The sequence below is a fragment of the Fringilla coelebs genome (genome assembly GCF_963513975.1).
Source record: "Fringilla coelebs genome assembly, chromosome: 4".
Lineage (NCBI taxonomy): Eukaryota > Metazoa > Chordata > Aves > Passeriformes > Fringillidae > Fringilla > Fringilla coelebs.
In genome coordinates this window covers 13061241-13081378 of record NC_140032.1, presented here as the reverse complement: position 1 = coordinate 13081378, position 20138 = coordinate 13061241, and the positions used below count along the sequence as shown (strand labels likewise).

The following is a 20138-nucleotide window of genomic DNA, read 5'->3' as shown; positions in this document are numbered from 1 at the left end:
TAATGCCAATAATTGCCTTTGGACTTCCACACAAAGAAAGTTTTGGTCTTCAAACTGTCTGGAAGGGTTTGTCTGTAATTGCTGTAATGTACAATCACTCCTAGAATGAAAAGGAAAATGACATATATTTAGAAAGTTCAATAAGAACAGTGCAAACAAGCAACGCTATTATCCAAGACAGTGAATGAGCCCCATGTTCTGAGGCTGAGCCTCAGAAATTGTTTTATTGCACATGGTGAGCAGACACACTGTTAATATAAAAGTATAATAGAAGCAGTTGGAGTAACCACAAGAACACCCTCTGAAGCATCCATGTTTGGTTAAACATATTTGTCTGAATTCATACCAGGCAGCTGGGCTGACAGATTATTTATGTCTGGATTCTCCCCCTCCACACTGATTCACAGCAGAATAGATATATCCCATCTACACACTGAGATGTTCAATGCCTTAGACCTTCTGGGCAATTAAAAAGCAAAATAATACACATTTTCTAAGTTTCAAAATAGTTGAAACACTAGATGCACTTTCTGAGAGCTACTTTAACCAGATCTCTTAATGTTTGTGAGGCTGCATCACGGCTTTGCCCCACTTCCCAGCACAGTCAGTCACAGCACTGCCACTGACCTGCAACCCCAAAAACCTGCTGGTTTTCAGCTGTCTGAAATGCCAGAATAAGAAAGGCAGAGAAAGCAGTTTCTGGTATGGTTGTAAGACAACAGTGACCTAAAATGCTCTCTATGGCTTAACAGGATTTATTGTCCCTTCCTCCAAGGAATGGGAAGTTGGATTACTGGTCAGCTATGGTGTGGGGTAGACCTTAGCTGGCTCAATCTGCTAGTGTTAAAACCTGGGGAGGATGGGGATTTTTCTCTTGATACTATGTAGATGCAAGAATAAATATAAACTCCAAAAGGCAGAAAGAACAATTCACCATTTTTAAATTAAGAACTTCACAGGCCATGAAAGGAATTGTTAAAACTCCCTGCAAAATAGACTTCTGGGCAGGGTACAAAATTCTAGATCAGATGTTTGCAGCAGCTTCTGCTATCTTCTGGTCTTCTACCCACACACTAATTATTGTGTTGTCATTCTATTCATTGCTAAGAAAAATAATGACTGTGTTGTCATAAATGACAAGCTAACTTCAAATATGAAATAACTGAGTGAAGCATATGAATTCCAAGATCGAGATCAATCATGTCTTTTCATGAAAAGTATTCTTAGCATTAAAACTAAAGAGAGAAATAAAAAAAAAAAAATCCACAACCTGTCAACAAATTTCTGGTAGTGTCAAGGTACTTCTGAGTTTTTCTGCTGTGCTCCCTTCCAAACCTTTTCTGAAATTAATTTTTTTAATGGCTAATATTGCCTCAATTGTGTGTAATTCAGACTAGCTAATGAACAATTCTCCACTAAGTAAACTTTTATTTCTGTAAACTTTCTGGATTTGCTAAATCAAAACATTAAAAACAAAATATAGTCTTTGGGGATATCTAAAACCAAATCTTTCTACATGGCACTTGCACCTATAAAAGAGTATTTTTTACTGATCCTTCTGCAAGTGTATGATAAGAATTCATGTTGCAAAAAAGATTCTCAAAACCACAGTATACAATATAGCTGCACCTTCATTTGGATTATTAAAGACATCACAATAATCTGGATAAAAGTATTTTGGTCCTCAGTTTGGGGAGCTGCTGCCCCAGTAGTTTCCATAGGAAAGCTACAACTCAAAAATACATTTGTGGAAATGCTGCAGTTCATATCTAGATGCATTCTTGAAATCATGACTTATCTAGGTCAGAAGCAAATGTTTTTTCTCCTTGCTTCTTGCTTTAAGTTTGTCCCACTGCACAGCAGTCCTGCAAAAGGATGTGGAGTCGCAGGTGATGAGTATTTTGGTAGTTCAACTCTCCCTATTCCCATTTTTCAGTCCTCTTTCCCAGTCCCTTCCATTGTCTGGTCATGTTCCCCTGCACATCTCAGCATCCTCAGCCCCACAGCCAGAGGAGCCCTTTGACCTCTGCCAGTGTTTATTGATAACAATCCAAGTGTTTTGGCAACTGATAAGGCCCATTGTGTTTTTTGTGATTCCTACTGCAGGTAGCTCTTGCAGTTTTGTCTTGCCAAGAATCCATGAGATACAGGGTCAGGTGGCAGATGGTGGCTTTAAATATGTTGCTTTTTCAGCACCTTAAAACATGAGTTTCTGTGTGATCTCTGATGGAGAGACCATCCCAACAGCCTATGTTTGGTGTTTCATTACAGTAAGGACACTGAAATTGAAACATTTTGTACTCCTTAATGATTTGAATGGTGAAAGATGTGCATAGAAATGGCAGCTATGCTGCAGAAGGAAGGGTCTAAGTTGTTGTGAATTTAATCAGAGGAAAAGAGGGATTTTAATTTAAAATTTCCCTTGGCATGCAGAAAAAAAAAGATTAAAACCTGCAATTTGTTCAAACATAAAATTGAGTTTAATTTTTTAGCTACTCATGTTTTAAAAAGTGGCAAGTGTTAGAGACTAGGTATGAATAAAAAAAATTCTGATATTTTTTAATTGGAAGGGAGTTTAGCTTAATAAAAATAATCAAATTTGATAGCATTTTATTTTGTCTTACCTAAGTGTACATTTTCCAGCAAAAAAATCTTTCAGACAGCAACAAGATCAGAGGGCTCAAAGGACTATTACCATATGTGATTCTTTCCAGCTCAGTTTCCTTATAAAAAAATAAATCAGTACCATCTAAATTTCCCTTTTCCTCTTTCTCCATGAAAGAAAACCAACAGCATATCCATATGAATCTCATAATGTTTTGCTTCCAGTGTTCTGCTGAGCCCATCCTAACCCTGTCACAAACCCTCTTTGTGTCTGTCTACTCCCTTCATTCCTTCAAATCATGCACCCCAATTTTCTCCAAATCCTTCCTCCCTTTTTCTAGTCACTCTGCTTCTCCATTCAAACAGGACATTTGGGAGAGTAGAGGAACAGAAGACAGGAAGGCAAGCATGGAAAACTGGAAAAAATAGACACATACAGCTGTTTCAAAAGGGCCGCATTTCATTTGGTTTAAAATGGGAAATGTCTGATCACACAATAAAATTAACAGCAATTTAAAAGTTTTTCTATAGCAATTCTGATTGGCTCCCACATGAGAGGTGGACTGATGTGTGTGTGCAAGAAAGAAATCTGGTACAACAAAGATTGTGGGTGCTTGTCTCTGAAACACAGGAAAGTCTAATGCTGACAACATGGAACACTGAGCTTAGGTTTTATCTGAAAAAGCCACCTGTTACTTTACTGTACAAAAATCCTACCTTCAAATAGGAGTTTTTGTCCTTCCTGCCATGGTAGGACAATACATCAAACCAGAATAGAAAGCTCAAGGCCTGATATACATCTTTAGTCCACCCTTAAAGGATGTCTCTGTGCATCCTGACTTGTGATGCTGTGGCTGACATGAAATCAACTGCTGGGCATGGGCATGAGTACATTCACTGCCAGTTTTGCTAAATGTATGTATCTCACACAAGCTGAGATTGCCTGTATAGCTGGGCTTGCAGCACGCAGTGGAGAGGAGAGCAGACTTGCTCTAGGCTTGAGTTGGAATGAGTCACAGTGTGGACCTAAAAACCCTTAACAGAGACCACACAGTGACATGGGGAATGATTTCTGAAATTTGTGTGTTCCAAAAACACATTTTCACTCCTGCTTGCCTCTTTTGATTTGCTAAAAAAAATCTCAAGCGCCTTTAATTATTTATTATTTATTTATTTGTTTTTTCTACAAAATAGTCAACATTTTGCAAGACTGCACCCATATTTGAAATTTTTCTTCCCATTAGTTCCCCCCCCCCAAATAAATTGACACAGATCAAAGCTGATGAAAGAGTAGCAGTGGTAGTTCCACTGCTTGGTTAGGCACTCTGATCTTCTAAATTCTAGATGTCCAGCAAAGGAATCTAAAAAAAAAAAAAAATATTCCAAAGAGTAGTTCTCAGGCAGCTCTTTTGTGTGGGGATCATATACTTGACACCATGCCTTATGTGGAATGCACATCAAATCACCTGGAGACTCCACATCAATGGTAGTTATGTGCATGCATGTACCACAAAGAGAATAGACCTTTAAACCGGTTGGGTGCATGAGACAAAAAAAAAGTCTAAAGAGTATAAATCTGGAGGACTGCATCAACTGCTTTGATTTACTTCTGCTCTGCCTTATACCTTTTTGTTGTTGTTGTTGTTGTGTTTTAATGTTTTAATAGACAGATTTAAAAAAAAAAGAAGAAAAAAATGCTTTCCCAGCTCAGCTTGTGCTTTATTTTAAAAGGTTCTCTCCTTAATCTAACACATCTGTGTTATGTGAGCCGAGTGTGCCCATAGGACAGAGGGACAGATCCTCACCTCGAATGCATTTGGCTTGTAAACTTCAAGGGGGGGTTACACTAACTGCAGCAAGTCCATTACTTGCTCTTGCTTGTTGTTGAACTCTTAAGTGTTACCATATTTTTTCTTTACCTGTTACTGAAGCCCATACCAAGTATCCCTTAGATAAAATTATTTCCTCAGTGCTGAACCGATTTTCACTCCAGGCTGGCATTTGCTAATTTCAGGGAGGTTTTGCTATCACAGACAGGGCCAAAACAAGCGTCTTATAGGAGTCAATGGACTTGGAGTCAATGGACTTCAATATTTAGAACAGAGAGTTTTTCACTTCAGAACTGAGCCCCAGGTTAAGGTGTATTTGTCCCTTTCAGTTTAGAAATGTCAGAGATGTTATAATCAAAACTGAAATCAAAGAAACAAACAAAAAAACAGGAAACTGCCTGGTTTTGTTCCAGAATGAAGTGAGTTTACCTTCCAGTTCATGCTCCAGAGTGAAGGGCTCTGTCTTTCCCTGATCCTGTGTATTCCTTCCGTGATGTGAGTAAGTTCAGTGGACCTGCTCACTAAAACCTCAGTGAAGCCAAACTTGTGCCAGGCTGCCCATCTGATGTGGTCAGAAACCCCCTAAAGAGGGGTTTCTGACCACATCAAGGAGAAACATTCCACAAGGGTTCCCTGTGACATTAGAAACCAGACTCTGCTACTGCTGAATATAGCCTCCCCTCTCTGGAACTCTCCATCTTTTCCTCCTAATCCTCCCACCCTGTATTTCTTTCTGACATGCAAAGAAATTAGGACAATAAGCAAAGACAACCAATTCCAAAAATCATGCACTAAGCCCCAGTTTTCATCCCACATACTCAGCAGAATCCATGGGATCGCAGCCCATGTGTTTGCAGCACACCATGGTGGCCTGGCTGGGACCAAATGCCCAGCAAAGGACACTGTGGAGACAGAGTGAGGACAAGGTCCTCTGCTGCCACAGGACATATGCCTTCAAACAAGCCGCTGCTCTCAAATGCTGGGAGACGTAAAGCAAAAGTTATGAGGCCTGCAGTAAATGTATGTTTCCACAGAAGTGGATAACACATACATTGCATGCTGAATATTACAACCTGTTTAATGATTACTGTTGATCCAGTTGGCAGGTACACCAAGCACAGAAACTGCACATCAGTGTTAACAGAAGGAGGAAAAGTGATGGATAAGTCAGTGCAGGGTGTGAATTACAGTGCAATAGATTAGCTGTTGCCATTAGCTCAGATTTCTACAAAGCCCTTTCATGGATCTGCAATCCCATGAGATTTTTTAGGACATGCATAAGAAGCAGAAGTCACTCCATATCCAAGCGCAGCTGACAATTGTTTCAGGGTTTTCCCTTTAAGGCTGCTGTAAAGGGCAGAGGGAAGGTTCATCTCTGGAGGGCTAGCAATGCCTCTTCACCTCTCGCACCTTATGGAGGAGTGCAGGAAGCCCTGCAAGCCCAGCTCCTGTAGTTAATGCTGAGAGCACCTAAATAATTCACATGTGCCATCTGTGTGGATGCTCCTGGTAGATTGTGGTCGCTTTGGGCAGTGGGGTGAGTGCCCAGTGACAGACCTGAAGTTCACTGGTATTGACACATGAGGAACAGAAGTGTGGACAGGCTCAAACACATCAGTGTACACCATCCAAGTGCACTCTGTAACCGCAAACCCAGGCCTCGGTCTGCCCTTGAGACAAGACACAACATTGGAGTGAGTGTCAACAAGACTTACACAGATGAGACTAGAGACTGGAAACAAGGGCAGATAGATGGAGAAACAGCTCCATCCAGGTGTTTCTTTGCTTAAAGGAAACATGAGAGAGGGTTTCATCTCCTTACAGGAGGAAAGATCATTCATCACTTAATTTAGAAATGATAGTTGTATAGAACGACACACAAAAGCTGAGAACAGAGAGCTACGCTGAAATTAAAACAGGCTTCTTGCTTCTCAGGTAATTAGCTGCTAAAACAATCTCTGAATTTCAGTGATGACTTCTTCATATTTTAGTATTTCCAGCTTAAGAGCAGCTACCTTTTTGGAAGCTATCTTTTATCCAAATACACACTTTTTTGAACTCAATGCAATTATAACTGGATAAAATGAAAAGGCCTGTAATGTATACAGGAGATCATTTTAAGGAATACAATGTTTCCATCAGTCCTTATACATTATAAATGAACCCAGAAACTTCTCAGGGTGATGACAGGTGTGAAGACTGCAACTCCCAAAGTGATATTCTCCATTTCAAGCAATGCAACCAGAATTCAGTGATCAAGCCTACAGTTGCATGGTTTCACGGCCTTCTTCAAGACAGCATCATCTGCAAGATGGTCTCTTACATGTGAATCAAAGGCAGCCCTTGGTCCCTGGAGCTTTGCCAGCTCAACCCTCCTTTAACCAAAGCCTGGGATAAACACCTGGCTTTGTATGGAGTGGCCTTGGCTCTGTATGGAGTGGCTTTGGCTCTGTATGGAGTGGCTTTGGCTCTGTATGGAGTGGCTTTGGCTCTGTATGGAGTGCTCTCAGTTATTCAGTTCCCCTGATTCAGACAGGAACTCAGAGTACTCTGTGTTTAAGGATTGCACGCTGCAGGAGAGATTTTTGTTTCATTTTCTATTTTGTGCTTCAGTAATTGAGTATTTTCAACACTTCCCATAAAGATACCTGAAGAATTGCAAACTATTCTTTAAATAGCACCCTGCCCTTACAGTGCTGAGCCAGGGAATGCCTCCCACCTGGTTCCAACATCCTTGTGCCTGGAAAAACCTCTGACTGCTTTGGCTATTACTATCTCTGACTCTACACTCCACTTCAACTTATTCACAAGTTCCTTCCTCTCTCTGTAAGAAATTTGTCTTTCTTAAGCCTGCAAACTGATAGTACTGCTCAAAAAAAAGCTGAGCATTTAAACTGCTTATGTACTGGCCCCTTTCAGCCATAACTTGATTTAAAGAATCACAGAGAAGCACAAAGGAAGATCTAGTCAGCACTATATGTCAGTCTTCACAAATACAACACAAACATAAACAAAACCAGATCAAAGCAAAAGGAGATAATCTTCTTTATCAAATATAATTACTACACATAGTTCTATTTCATAAAATGTAAATTTTATTGCATCTTTACAATTAAGTATATAAAAGGAGTAAAAATTTGTAAAAATAAGGAAATCAGTAAAAAGAATGAAATAAATTATGATTTTTCAAAAGCAGTGACTTATTGTACATAATTTGGTTTTCTCAGTGTCTTACCAGTTCTCATATGCCTTAACAATCAATTTTGTCAAGTTACTAAAGATAGAATTATTGCAGATGCTTAGAAAGGGGAAGCATAAGAATACTTAAAATCCCCAAGACCTATTTTATATACTCAACTCCAAGTGTTATCAATTATTTCAATGAAACCTACTCCTATGAAATTATCAAAAAGTTGAAAAAATCCTTTACTGGGTGGGGAAGAGGGATGCAGTGAGACCAGGCTGGGACAGGGATTTCTGTGGGGTGGGGTGGTACCAGTTCAGGAGCAGGGCCAGGCCAGGGGGCAGAGCTGGAGGAGGCTGCAGGGAGATGCCAGATGGCAGAATGCTCAGCTGCAGGGGACATCCCTGTCACACCCACTCCCTGCCTTGCCCAACTGGGAGCTGGCTGGGGGTAGCCACCATCACCCATCTTGGGGCTTTCAAGGAGAAAATGCTTTTTGAACTCCTCCAAGATTACAGAGAAGTCTCACAGTGCCTGTTCAAACAAGTGTGTCTGAACAGGAAAATCCAACAGACGGGGAGCTACTTCAGTTTCTCCACTTTTATGATATTTGAAATGATAAGCAAGGATATATTTTCACATAATTGGACTGTGTCAGGGTACCAGCCATTTGATCAGATAGGGGCTCTCTATGTAGTCTCACATCAGAAGGCTAGTAAACTACAAATTAAGGCAGGCTTTAGATTTTGTCTGTGAAGTAGCCAAATAAATTGAATTTTATTTCTAAAGGTCATAAAGGGGGCGGGGGAAAATACGAAAATAAAGGCAGAATAACCGGATAGCAGGATAACTGAATCTGAAAGAATAAATGAATAAATCTTTGGAAAGGTCTCAATCATGCGTGAAAACCCATAAGTATTGGAAAGATACCAATCAGCATCTTTGGATCTGACAGGGAGATTTGAGAGCCCAGTTTTCATCACCCTGAAAGAGGTCTGCAAAAAGGAAGGCCTAGTGGGACAAGGGAAATATAATGCTCCATGGGTCCCAAGCTTTTGGTTTTGTTCTGTTTGTTGGTAATTTATCATTTTATTTGGCATTTTCCTTTGCAACAATATTTTGGGGAGGGTGAGACACCCTGGGACAACTGGCACAGGCCAGCTGGGTGAGGGCCAGAGACCATTGCTCACTCCTCTCCATCTCTCTATCCCACCCCATCTGCTCTAGCATCTCAGGACTGGAGACAGCCAGCCTGCATTTCCTCCTGCTCCCTAGTCCACACACCTCCCTCGAGAGTGCCCCCAAATCAGGAAAAAAGCTCCCCTGCCCACCCACCAGCCCTGGGGGAAAGTTTCCCAATGGTCTGAGGACTGCAAACCCCCTTTCCTCTATGTGGCCACTGCTTAAGCCTACCCCTCCTACAAACACAAGTCTGGTCCCCCCAGCCTTGTGCTCTAGACAGATTCCCAGGCTCCAGACAAAAAGGCCAGGGGGACTCCAGGGGACCCAGCTGGCTCCCAGCCAGCACTGCTGAAAGGGGATCACAAGAAGCCAGATTTATTCCGAAGAACAAAGCTTCCGGTGACTTTCCAAGATGCTCGTGGTACTCCTTTCTCCCTTTTTTTCATCTCCTCCTTCCCTCCCACCCTTATTTTTCAAACTCTCTGCTGGAATAGAGGTGTTCCCTGTCACTATCAATAAATGTATTGCTTCCATTCCTTGCCAGGTCTGTGTTCACTCCTGTGGCATTTCTTTTTCAGTCCCTGGATTTATACATCACTGACATTTAGCTACTTGTGTTGGCTAGAGAGAAGGATTGAATTTACCTGTGAGGCTGCTGCACATGATTTTTTTTCTGCAAAAAGCTACTGCTGGGTCATGTGAGCTGTGAATTGCCCCCACACTGAAGCCCCCATGACCACAGTGTGTGAGTCAGGATGTGCAGTGAGTGTGTGTGTGTGTGTGTGTGTGTGTGTGTGTGTGTGCACCCGTGTTTGTGCGCTCGTATGTCACCTACTGCCAGGGGTTGCAGCTGCACTTAGTAACTAGTAAAGGTTGGACTCTGATGGGAGACTTCTGCATAAAAAAGGTGAAATTACTGCAAAATAGCTCCAGCAAACCTCAGGGAGATAACCTTCCATGGGTTGAAGGTGCCCCTGCTCTGCCTGCTGTCAGAGCCTCCTCCTTGTGTCTCTGCGTTATTTTAAGATTGTTTCAGAAGTAAAAACCAAACAGACCTAAATCCATCCAAGGGTAGAAGGACCCCATAGCAGGGGACAGACTGCATCTGGTGCCACTCTGAACTGGCCAAGTTCAGACCCAATGGCAGGACACCCTCCCACTCCTGCAGGATGCTCCTGTGGGATGCAGCAGTGTGGTCCACACTGCTGACAGGGTGGTGGGCAGCAGCCAGTGTGCCTGGTCTGGGCACTCTGCAGCCACCCACGGCCTGGGCTTGCCCCTGCAGGGGCTGGAGGTGCATGGAGGCTGTTGTACCTTAAAGCTGTGGATTGCAAGAAGTCTGATGCTGCTTGAGAGGCTGAAATGAGTCCTGCTTTGAGAGACAGAAAAAACCCTCAGATGCTGAAAAGCAAAGTGACCCGACACCAAGAGAGAGCCCACACTCTCTACATAAATAATGTCAAAAGCACATACACTGACAATAACATGAAGGCAGCACAAGGCAGTGTGCCTTATGCACAATGTCCAGAAATGTTATCTCTTCTGTTCCAAAAGCTAACCAGCCCAACAGTGGGCAAGCCAGGAACATTTTAGATTATGACTGTGCTTGTGGTTGATGGAAAGTCTAAGAGGAACATAAGCTTTCTAAAAGCTGTGTTTCCCTACAAAATATTTGGGATTTTTTTTCCTCCTCCTCTGGCAATGAATTTGTTTGGATATATTGATTTATTAGAATGTTGTAGCTCTCAGTATCATATCTAGCCACTAAGCAAAAGGATGTGGTGAGGTTACATCACCAAAATAAGGCAGTACTGGAGTTCCTTAGCAGGGGGTTACATATCATCAGGACAGTTTCAAATCCTTGAGGATGGCTTTGATATTTGCAGGAGTATGATGAGGTTTTGTTTTTCAATTGACAAAGTCTGGAAGATACCTGACACCAGTTGCTCCACTGTTTAGCTGTAGTTTCCTTTACACAAAGAAATTAAACTCCTTCTATATGTATTTGCATGAATATATCTTTTCCTAAGTGGAAAGTTTTGGCTTAAGGCAATCTCTTTTGAACCATCTTAGCAGAGGAAGAAAGTAAACATTTTCCTCTAACCTGTTCCTTGTGAGTTTAGAGGAATATTCTTGGTACTGGGATTTTACCGATGCAAATTAAAGGTGAGGGGAGAAGCAGCCTGGCTTGGGATGACACCAGCAGGAAGGTGGAAATGGGGTGCTGGGAAGAAGAGACCTGCCAAACTCCCCTGCTGTGCCTCAGGTTGAGGCAGCGCGGCCGTGGCTCACTGCCCTCCTCCAGCTCTGCAGCTGGAGGCAGCAGCTGGAGGAGAAATTCTTCTGCAGAGGCAACCCTGACACAGGCAGGCATTGCTTTCACTTCATTTTCCGTTCTACGGACACTCTTTCCTCAAGAGCTGATTATTATAGAGCTGAAATGTACTTCCTTCTGAAAAGTGGGTTTGTTTTGTGTTTGGTCCCCCCTCCACTTGCACATACCTCTCTAGTGGGATCAGGCTTAAATCGGGATTGCAGAGTTTTTTCAGAATGTGGTGACATGTATTTCTACTGTGCTGTATGTTTTCATGTGGTCCTTTGTGTAACATATTTTCCAGCAATTTAGAGAGATGTAAGAAATAGCTTTTGCACAATAGACAAAGAAGTGGGAGGATTATTTCAATAGTCTTGCAACTTTGGGGTATTTCATCTTCTTCAAAAGGCGAGAGAAAAAACCTGTCCTTGTGAGCAAATGATTAGAAGAAGACTGGGAATACAATAATTACCCCAAATGGAAACCCAGACCTCAGTCAAACAATACAGCTTTTGTAAACTGGCTCTGCCTGTAAAAAAAATCTAGGAAATCTCATAACTAGAACTGTCGAATCCTTTTCTTATGCAACAATATGTAAAAGACACCCAAGAAATGAGGAGTAAATATGGAAATGCTATAAAATAGCATGATAATGGACTTGCTCTGAGCATTGGAGACTGCCTTGGCAGTACTGGCATGGATTCCCTCAACCACAAACTATTTTCTCATCTTAAAGAATTTGGGACAAATTACATTTTGTGATATTCCACCAATAAACAAGGACATGAAGACAAATAAACTGAGACTCTTCATAATTTACCTTGATCGCTGTGGAATTCGAGGGGACCAAAGCAATTGGGAGAGAGAGAGCGCAGTTTTGAATTAATGTCCTTTATGAGAGAGCAGAGAGATCATTTATATCCTTCATGTTTATTACTTTTGCCTCTAAGAAATAAAGGGCTAACAGAGATCACACTACCTTTCACTCATAATGATCGCATTCAATCTAGGGATTCACAGTGAACCATGTACTAAGCTTTCCGTTTTGCGCATGGGGAGAAGAAGGAGGGGTGGTTAAACTTTGTTTAGTTCGCATTCACGTCGCCGGCCTCTATCCCTTGAACTGCTTTACGGGTTTAGAGCATTATTTTTAAAATTTTATTTATCATTTTTTCCCTTCTGTTATGCCCCAACAGTAAAAATTCTTGAAAGGAACGCTGACAGGCTAATTGTACAGTTAATAATTTCCCTTCGGCAGCGATTCGTTCGAGCACGGCTCTACTTTCGCGGCCTCCCGGGGCCGGGCCGTGCCGCGCCGGGCAGCGGCTCCCGGCCAGCCCAGTGCCCGCGGCGGCCCCGCCGAGCGCCCGGCCCGGCGCAGCTGCGGCGGGGAGCGGGTCTGCGGCGGATTGCAGCGGCTCCGGAGAACGGGCAGAAGCTGCTTTTCGGCATTTCGGCCTAAACCCGCACCCACAGCCGCCGGCCCTGGGCGCGGGGAAACGGCCCGCTCTGCGCGCCCCGCTTGCGGGTCTCGGTCAGGAGCAGGGGGTCCGGCCCTGGGCCGTGCTCGCCTCGAGGTGTTACTGCAGAGCCCCCTCACACACCCGGGAGGGCTCGGTGTTACTGCAGAGCCCCCTCACACACCCGGGAGGGCTCGGTGTTACTGCAGAGCCCCCTCACACACCCGGCAGGGCTCGGTGCTACCGCAGAGCCCCCTCACACACCCGGGAGGGCTCGGTGTTACCGCAGAGCCCCCTCACACACCCGGCAGGGCTCGGTGTTACTGCAGAGCCCCCTCACACACCCGGGAGGGCTCGGTGTTACTGCAGAGCCCCCTCACACACCCGTGAGGGCTCGGTGTTACCGCAGAGCCCCCTCACACACCCGGCCGGGCTCGGTGTTACCGCAGAGCCCCCTCACACACCCGGGAGGGCTCGGTGTTACTGCAGAGCCCCCTCACACTCCCGGCCGGGCTCACACACGGACCGGCCAGGGGTGGTTAACGCAATGCTCTCGGGAGCGAACTTGCCATCTGCAAGCCCTTCAGGTAAAAGCCGAGGCGAGGGCCGGGTAAAGCTCTGGGGTCTGGAGGAGGCGCTGACTCGGCAGGGAGGTCTGCGCTAGGTCTGGGGACCGCGAATCCACCAGCGCGCCCCATCAGCGGCTGCTCCTGCAGAACTCCGTGAGACATAGCAGGAACCACCCCGAAAAGCTAACGAGGGAAAGGCACCGAGCGGGGAAAGGCTCGGAGAGCACAAGCATCCCGGAGCGAGCCGGCGAGGTGAGGCAGGTCGGCGCTGGCTGGCAGGGGCAGCGGTGATGCCACACAGGCGCCGGCCCCAAACGCGCCCGGAGGAGAGATGTTCTTCTCCAGCAGAGTCGACACCTTTGCAAGAGCTTTAAAAGTATATATTAAATTAAATAAGGGTGTTGTCACTAAAGGGAAACCAGTGCCTTAGCCATGGGGCTTTCACCAAGGCAGCCAAGTTCCCTTTTGGGCAGAGCAGAGTCTCGAAGTCTGCTTGACATCTTGAAGCTTAAATAACCGTAAGGCATTGTTACTCCCTGGCAGCAAAGTGCCTCGTTACGCCTGATTGAGCTAATTGCTTTGAAATAGGATATATTATCCATAATTATAGAGATCTTGGAGGAGACGGCCAGCCTTTTCTTTCATCTTTTCCAAGTGCATCATAATGTCGCGATCAAATTAATTTAGGCCACTTGAAATAGTGCCTTCCTTTCAGCCCGACTTCTCCGACCCTCAAAGAGCCGGGGACGCCTCGGCGACTGATTTTGGCCATCCAAACAGCTCCTGGTGACCTCTCGAGGACCAATCTAGGTCCCTGAAACCTTGGAAGTAGTTTGGATTATGTTTAATCCGGACAGAAAGGATTAGGGAGAAAGAGAGAGAGGAAGAGAAAAGAAAAGTAAAGGGGGGAACGGGGTTGGGAAAGACAAAAAGAAAATAACTGAAGTGTTTTCGATTTTACCGACACTCGGAAACCAGCGACGAAATCAGGGAAGGCTTTGAGCACTTGAAGGGCTTTGAAGGCTTGTAAAGCCCGCGGGACATTTTTAGCACTTGCGACAGTTCTGGCTCTTTGCCCCCAGGGCTGAGTCTCGCAGAGATGAAGCAAGGCGGCTGAAGGGCGCGCAGGGAGCGCGCAGGGAGCGCGCAGGCGGTGCCCGGCGCAGCTGAACTGCCCCGGAGCTGCCCGTCCCCGGAGCCGGCTCGTGTCCTGCGGGACTGTCTGGTCTCCTAAGAGCTGCTGTCTCGGGAGAAATAAAGTAGAAACAAGGGAAACAACAACACCCCTCTCCTTTCTGAGTTCTGCCTTTAAGTCAAAGATAACGTTTACAAAAGGCAGACAATGCCCTGAATTGGCTTAGCGCTGCCTCCTGTCCTTTCTCCCCATCCCCCACGCACTCCTCCCAGCCCTTGTGGTATTCCCACCGAAATAAAATGCTATGGGTAATGGCTTTGCCTAGCACATTCATTATACTGAAACGGGACTGTTTAAGATGCTAATTGCCCAATATTGTTATCTAGCACAACTGCCTTCGGGGAAACGCCACTGATCCCAATAAAAACACCGGACTAGAACAAGCGCCAATAAAGTCACCTATTTCTCTCTGCCCTTTCACTTCGATTTTCCTTGCAGCCCAGGGCGGAACATAAGAGAGGCGCCTAAAAGCAAACCAGAGTATCAACAACATGAAACAGGTATTAAAAATCTTCCTAAAATCCAGTGGTGTTTTGGTCACTCAAAGTGCAGTAAGCAAGGAAGGAAGAGTTCGGAAACTAAAAATTTCCCGCTGAACACAGAAGTCAGTCTTGAGGGAGATTTCGTTTTACAAATTTATTTTCTCCATTCTTAACTTAAAACTTGTAGATTTCATTGAGAGAGAACGGAAATAAAAAATGAGCAAGAAACGAAAGAAACTTTACTGGCATCTCGTTTTCAGCCAAACAGATGAAAAGCCAGCATGTGAATTAGAATCAAGTCCTTGCTGTAATGATTGCTACAGTGATTGAAATACCAGCGAGTATGACAGAAATGTAAACACAAAGCGCTCATTGCTGAGAGATAAATAAAGAGCTAATTATCTCATTCTGTCAACTCTAAATGAGAGTGGGATCGTGCTCCCGGTGTGGGACGCACACGCATCTCTTCAAACCTCAGCAACATCCCAATGTTCAAATCATTGTGCAAAAGAAAAGTAAGGAGGGGGGGAAAGCCAGCAGCTCTAATTTTAATTTTCATATTTCCATCAAACAATGAGACTGAACTCAGCTCAGGGGCTGCCTCGAGGTCTAATAAACACATCACTTCTTCTTTTGCATGGTTAACTTTGGAATCAGGGAAAAAATAATAATATTTTAAAAACTCAAACAAAACAAGATCCTACCTGTAGGATCGGGTGGAGGGGACACCGTGACACTGTGAAACACGATGCATCGGTATATGTGCGTGTTTTCTTAGTCAGGGGTGGGGTGGGGGGGTGCATCTTCGAGACGAGTACCGGGCTTTGGGAAAATGTCGTGTGATTGGTAGAGCAAACTAATTTTGTCAGGCTGAATGTGCCGATGTCCCAGGGCTAAGGCGCCTTGCTCCCTTGATGCGGGTTAACGTCCTCAATAGTCCCCCTCCAGCTGAAGCCTTTGATCAGACCGCTGCTGGCGCCTAAAAACAACATCACTTGTCTGCCTATTAGAGGCACTGACTAATCGTGACAGATTGTTTATTCTCGCAATTAGCAATGCAGCCGCTTCTCCGAGCACCCCCACCCCCTCTCCCCGACGCGGCCCGACCCGGCCCCCCCGGCTCGATGGGGGCGCGGGGGAGGCTGCGGGCAGCGCGGGCACCGGCACCGGCACCGGCCTGGGCTGGGCTGGGCGGCGGCACGGAGCGATCGATCGGCGGGGCTGCACGGAGCGGGAGGGCAGCTGGAGGTACCAACGTGAACTATATGTCTGTGCCAAGTGCGTTCACCTTCATGTATAGGAATCTGCGGGAGTAGCCCGCAAACCGCCTCCAGATCGCCTCCAGATCACCTCCACGGATGAGAGGAAGCATCCATGAGCGCTGCAAATGCGGGAGGTGGGTGCGATGGACGTGCTGGACGCAGGGAACACCCCGCTAGGGCATATGCTCACGCGTATGTGAGATAAGTGTGCGGAGCTGCGCGCAGGACAACTCATTTCAATCAGATCCTGTTGCTTATCAGTTAATAAAATGTCTATTATATCAATTCATTTCATAATCTATATGCTCCTAATCTACCATCTTTATAGGGTCCAGTTAAAAGGAAAGGGAATTCGCTGTCCCTCCCCGTTTAGATAATTGCCCTTAAATGACTGCAAGAGGCTCTTGTGTTCCGAGGAGATTAGAGCCCTGCAGCTATCAATAAACTTTTCTCAGCGAGCGGCCAATCCCGTTATTGGAGAGCGGCTCCGTTTTACTGCACATCCGTCCTGGGCGCGGGGATAAGGGATCGTAAAACGAATTAACAAAACAAAATAGCCGGGACTTTAAGGGCTCAGGGGCTTATATGTTCCTTTTTAAGAGAACGAACATTTCGTTATCTGCAGACACGCACACGTCTATGCCATAAGAAGTAGCTCAAATTATGCGTGGTGTATGCGGGTACGTATATAAACGCAGATCTCCACAGTCACATCGAACACACCGCAGGGCCGGCGATCATGTAAAAACCAAACCAAACAAACAACAACAACAACAAAAAAAAAAAAAAAAAAAAAAAAAAAAAGCCAAAAAAATCCCCCACCCCAAATCCCCCAAAAACTCAAAACGACAGCGCAACGGGCAGGGTCTCCCTCCCCTTTGAGAGGTCACACTCGGGACAGCCCGGTGTTTGCTAGTTTTGCAGGAGAACGGGCTCGGGTTCTCTCCCTTGCCCTTTACGAACAGAAAGGCCGGCATTTTTTCCCGACGTTAATACGTTTTTCTCCGAGTTTTGAGCCTTCCCGTCTTTACAGCGGAGGGCTGCGCCCACTACCCGCCTTCCTTCTCTTCCTCCCGAGACGAGAGCCGGGGCGTGGAACGGGCCCGGGGAACGCGGAGCGGAACCGAGGGCTGAGGGGCGGGGCGGGGCGGGGCGCGCGGGACGTTCCGACAGCGGTCCCGGTCCCGCCCCCCCGCGCGCCGCCGGGGCCGCAGCCAATGGGGCGGCGCGGCCCCGCCCCCCGCGCGCCGGTTGGGCGGAGCCGCCAGCGCGCCGCTTTATGAGGCGGTGCCGGCGGCGCGGGGCCGGAGCGCGTTGCCGGCTGCCCGCGCCCCCCGGTCCCATGAGCGGTGGCGCCGCTCGCTCCCGCCCGGCGCTGCGGTGGCATCGGCCGGCTGCCCCTGCATGGCCCCGGCTGTGGATATGACCGCCGCGCCCACCGGGGTCCGCAGCGACGAGCTGCCCGCATCCGCCTTCAGCAGTCCCGGCGGCGGCGCGCTCCCCGTGGCGGCGGCGATGGGCGGGGAGGAGGAAAGCGACAAACCCAAGGTTTCCCCGTCCCTCCTGCCGTTCAGCGTGGAGGCGCTCATGGCCGACCACAGGAAGCCGGGAGGCAGGGAGGGACCCGAGGGCGCCGGGCCCCCGCCGGGCGCCGGGGCGGCCCCCCGCGCCAGCCTCAGCCCTCGCCTGGGTGCGCTGTCGGCGGAGGCGCCGCCTTCCCCGCTGCCTCTCGGCGGGCACTTCTCCGTCGGGGGGCTGGTCAAGCTGCCCGAGGACACGCTCGTCAAGGCGGAGAGTCCCGAGAAGCAGGAGCGGAGCCCCTGGATGCAAACCCCACGGTTCTCGCCGCCTCCCCCGAGTAAGTAATGGGATGGGAGCTCTGCGGGCTGCCTGCGACCTTCCGTGGGGCCGGGCGGACCGAGGGCAAAGGTGCGCGGGTGGCCGGGGCTTTCCTACCGTTTTCGCCCTGCCTACCTCTCCTAATACATTTTTCCGTGTGGTTTGCACTTTTCTGGACCAGTTCGATCCGCCCAAAGTACTGAACGGATTCGAGAGTGTGTGTAGGATGCCTGCGAGCGCACAGGAAGACCGGCCGTGCCAGGCTGAGATCTTGTGCCAAATGTTAACCGGGGGGGGGGGGGGGTGAGAAGAAAAAGCAACGCGGCCAGCCTGTTAATTTAACCTGAGGCTCGAACTAGATACGTAAATTTTGGCTCAACATCACTGAGGCTCTCCTCAGAAAGTGGCTCAAGTAAGTCCATAGGATGCGCACAGACCGGCTTCCTAGAAGTGGCAGCTTTGCGGGCTTCAGCCCCACCGGCTGCTGTCTTAAATGGTGCATGTCCAAACTCCGAAGAGCCACAATCAGTGATGTTTTCCAACTTTAAAGCAGAGAGATCTAAATTAATATAAATAACAGCGTGAGAGCAGAGATGAGAAGGTCGATAATTTCCAGCGGCTGCGCTGAGCCCGGGTCTGGGCAGCATGGGCCGGCTGCCCTCGGCCTGGCCGCGCTCCCTTCCTGCCAGGGATCCCGTGGAAAGGGATGACCTCGGTCTGAGGCTCTCCAATCGTTTGGGGTGCCCTTAGCAAAGCTACAAACAGAGCTGCTTTCTCTGTCCCTTGGAAAACGGCAGGTTTCCCGACAGGACTTGTGTAGAGTAAAGCAACGGTTCAATTTATTTAAATTGCAAAGTAAAATTTGCTGTTGCTGAGCGAACCCGGGACAGATGGATGCTGAAGACGCTTAGAAATGTTAAATAAGAGGAGAGGAGCAGACCGGTGAACAGTGGTAGATAGAGCATGAGTGTCAATTCAGACCTCGTAATTAATTACATGCTTAATCTGGTTCCCAGGGGCCTAATGAAGAGGGTGTGAGACTGAGAAGCCAGCCCGTTTTGTTTATTTTTTTTCCTGTAATCCAATAAAAAAAAAAAAACAAACAGGACTTTTTTTCTTCTTTTTGAAGGGCCATTCCCTTTATTTGCTTCTCCTCTGCATAAGCCAGGGTAGCTATGAAGGCAGGAGATACAGGGTTTGTGGGTGTCTGATTCCTGCCCGCTGCCGGGCTCTTTTCAATGGAGTCAGAGCTTCCTGATACGAAGCACAGCTCTCTTTTTGAGAAAGGGAGATGGCAATTTTAAGAGTGCCCCAGGCAACCCTGGTGGTTTTGGGGCACCTTGTTTCAAGTGGGACCCTACCTCTCCCTTTCTCCACCTCAGCTGTGGTGGGGTGGGGGCTCTGCAGGCTGTGGGGGTTTGGCCACTGCTAACCAAGGTGTCTCTCCTTTCCCCTTTTCCCCGGCTGCTCCCGGGCACAGGGCGGCTGAGCCCGCCTGCCTGCACCCTGCGCAAGCACAAGACAAACAGGAAGCCCCGGACGCCCTTCACCACGGCGCAGCTGCTGGCCCTCGAGAGGAAGTTTCGGCAGAAGCAGTACCTGTCCATCGCCGAGCGCGCCGAGTTCTCCAGCTCGCTCAGCCTCACAGAGACCCAGGTGAAGATCTGGTTCCAGAATCGTCGCGCCAAGGCCAAGAGGCTACAGGAGGCTGAGCTGGAGAAGCTGAAGATGGCAGCCAAGCCCATGCTCCCGCCTGCTGCTTTTGGCATCTCCTTCCCACTGGGCGGCCCGGCCGTGGCCGGCGCTTCCCTGTATGGCGCCTCCAGCCCTTTTCAGCGGGCAGGGCTGCCCGTGGCTCCTGTGGGACTGTACACCGCACATGTGGGATACAGCATGTACCACCTCACATAGAGCCTGAGCCGAGCCCAGCCCAGCACTGCTGACTGTCTGCTCCCACCGGCTCCACACACACTCCCTCCCTGCTCTTCTGGCTCTTCTCTGTGGACTTCCCCGTGGAGGCTATGGCAAAGACTCCTCCGGTTTGGCTCTGCTTGACCTCTCTGCTTCCCCCTCTGATGGTGAGCCCTTATCCCAGCACTGTTCTGATCTCCAGCAGTCCTGGGGAGCTGGCAGAAACCCGAGGCATTGCCCCACCTTTTTCCAGGTCCAGAGTGGTGATGGGCCAACTGTGTCCTGCTTCTCTGGGTCTAGCTGGCAG

General features: G+C 47.5%; 1 protein-coding gene across 1 annotated transcript; it reads left to right on the top strand.

Annotated features, from left to right (window-relative positions):
• Positions 1 to 17485: 17485 nt before the first annotated feature.
• On the top strand, positions 17486 to 19831 carry MSX1 (msh homeobox 1; the record flags this gene model as incomplete). Its single annotated transcript, XM_084204284.1, has 2 exons — positions 17486 to 17939; positions 19401 to 19831. The coding sequence occupies 2 exons, from the start codon at positions 17486 to 17488 to the stop codon at positions 19829 to 19831; spliced, it is 885 nt and encodes a 294-aa protein (XP_084060410.1).
• Between the last annotated feature and the right edge of the window lie 307 nt (positions 19832 to 20138).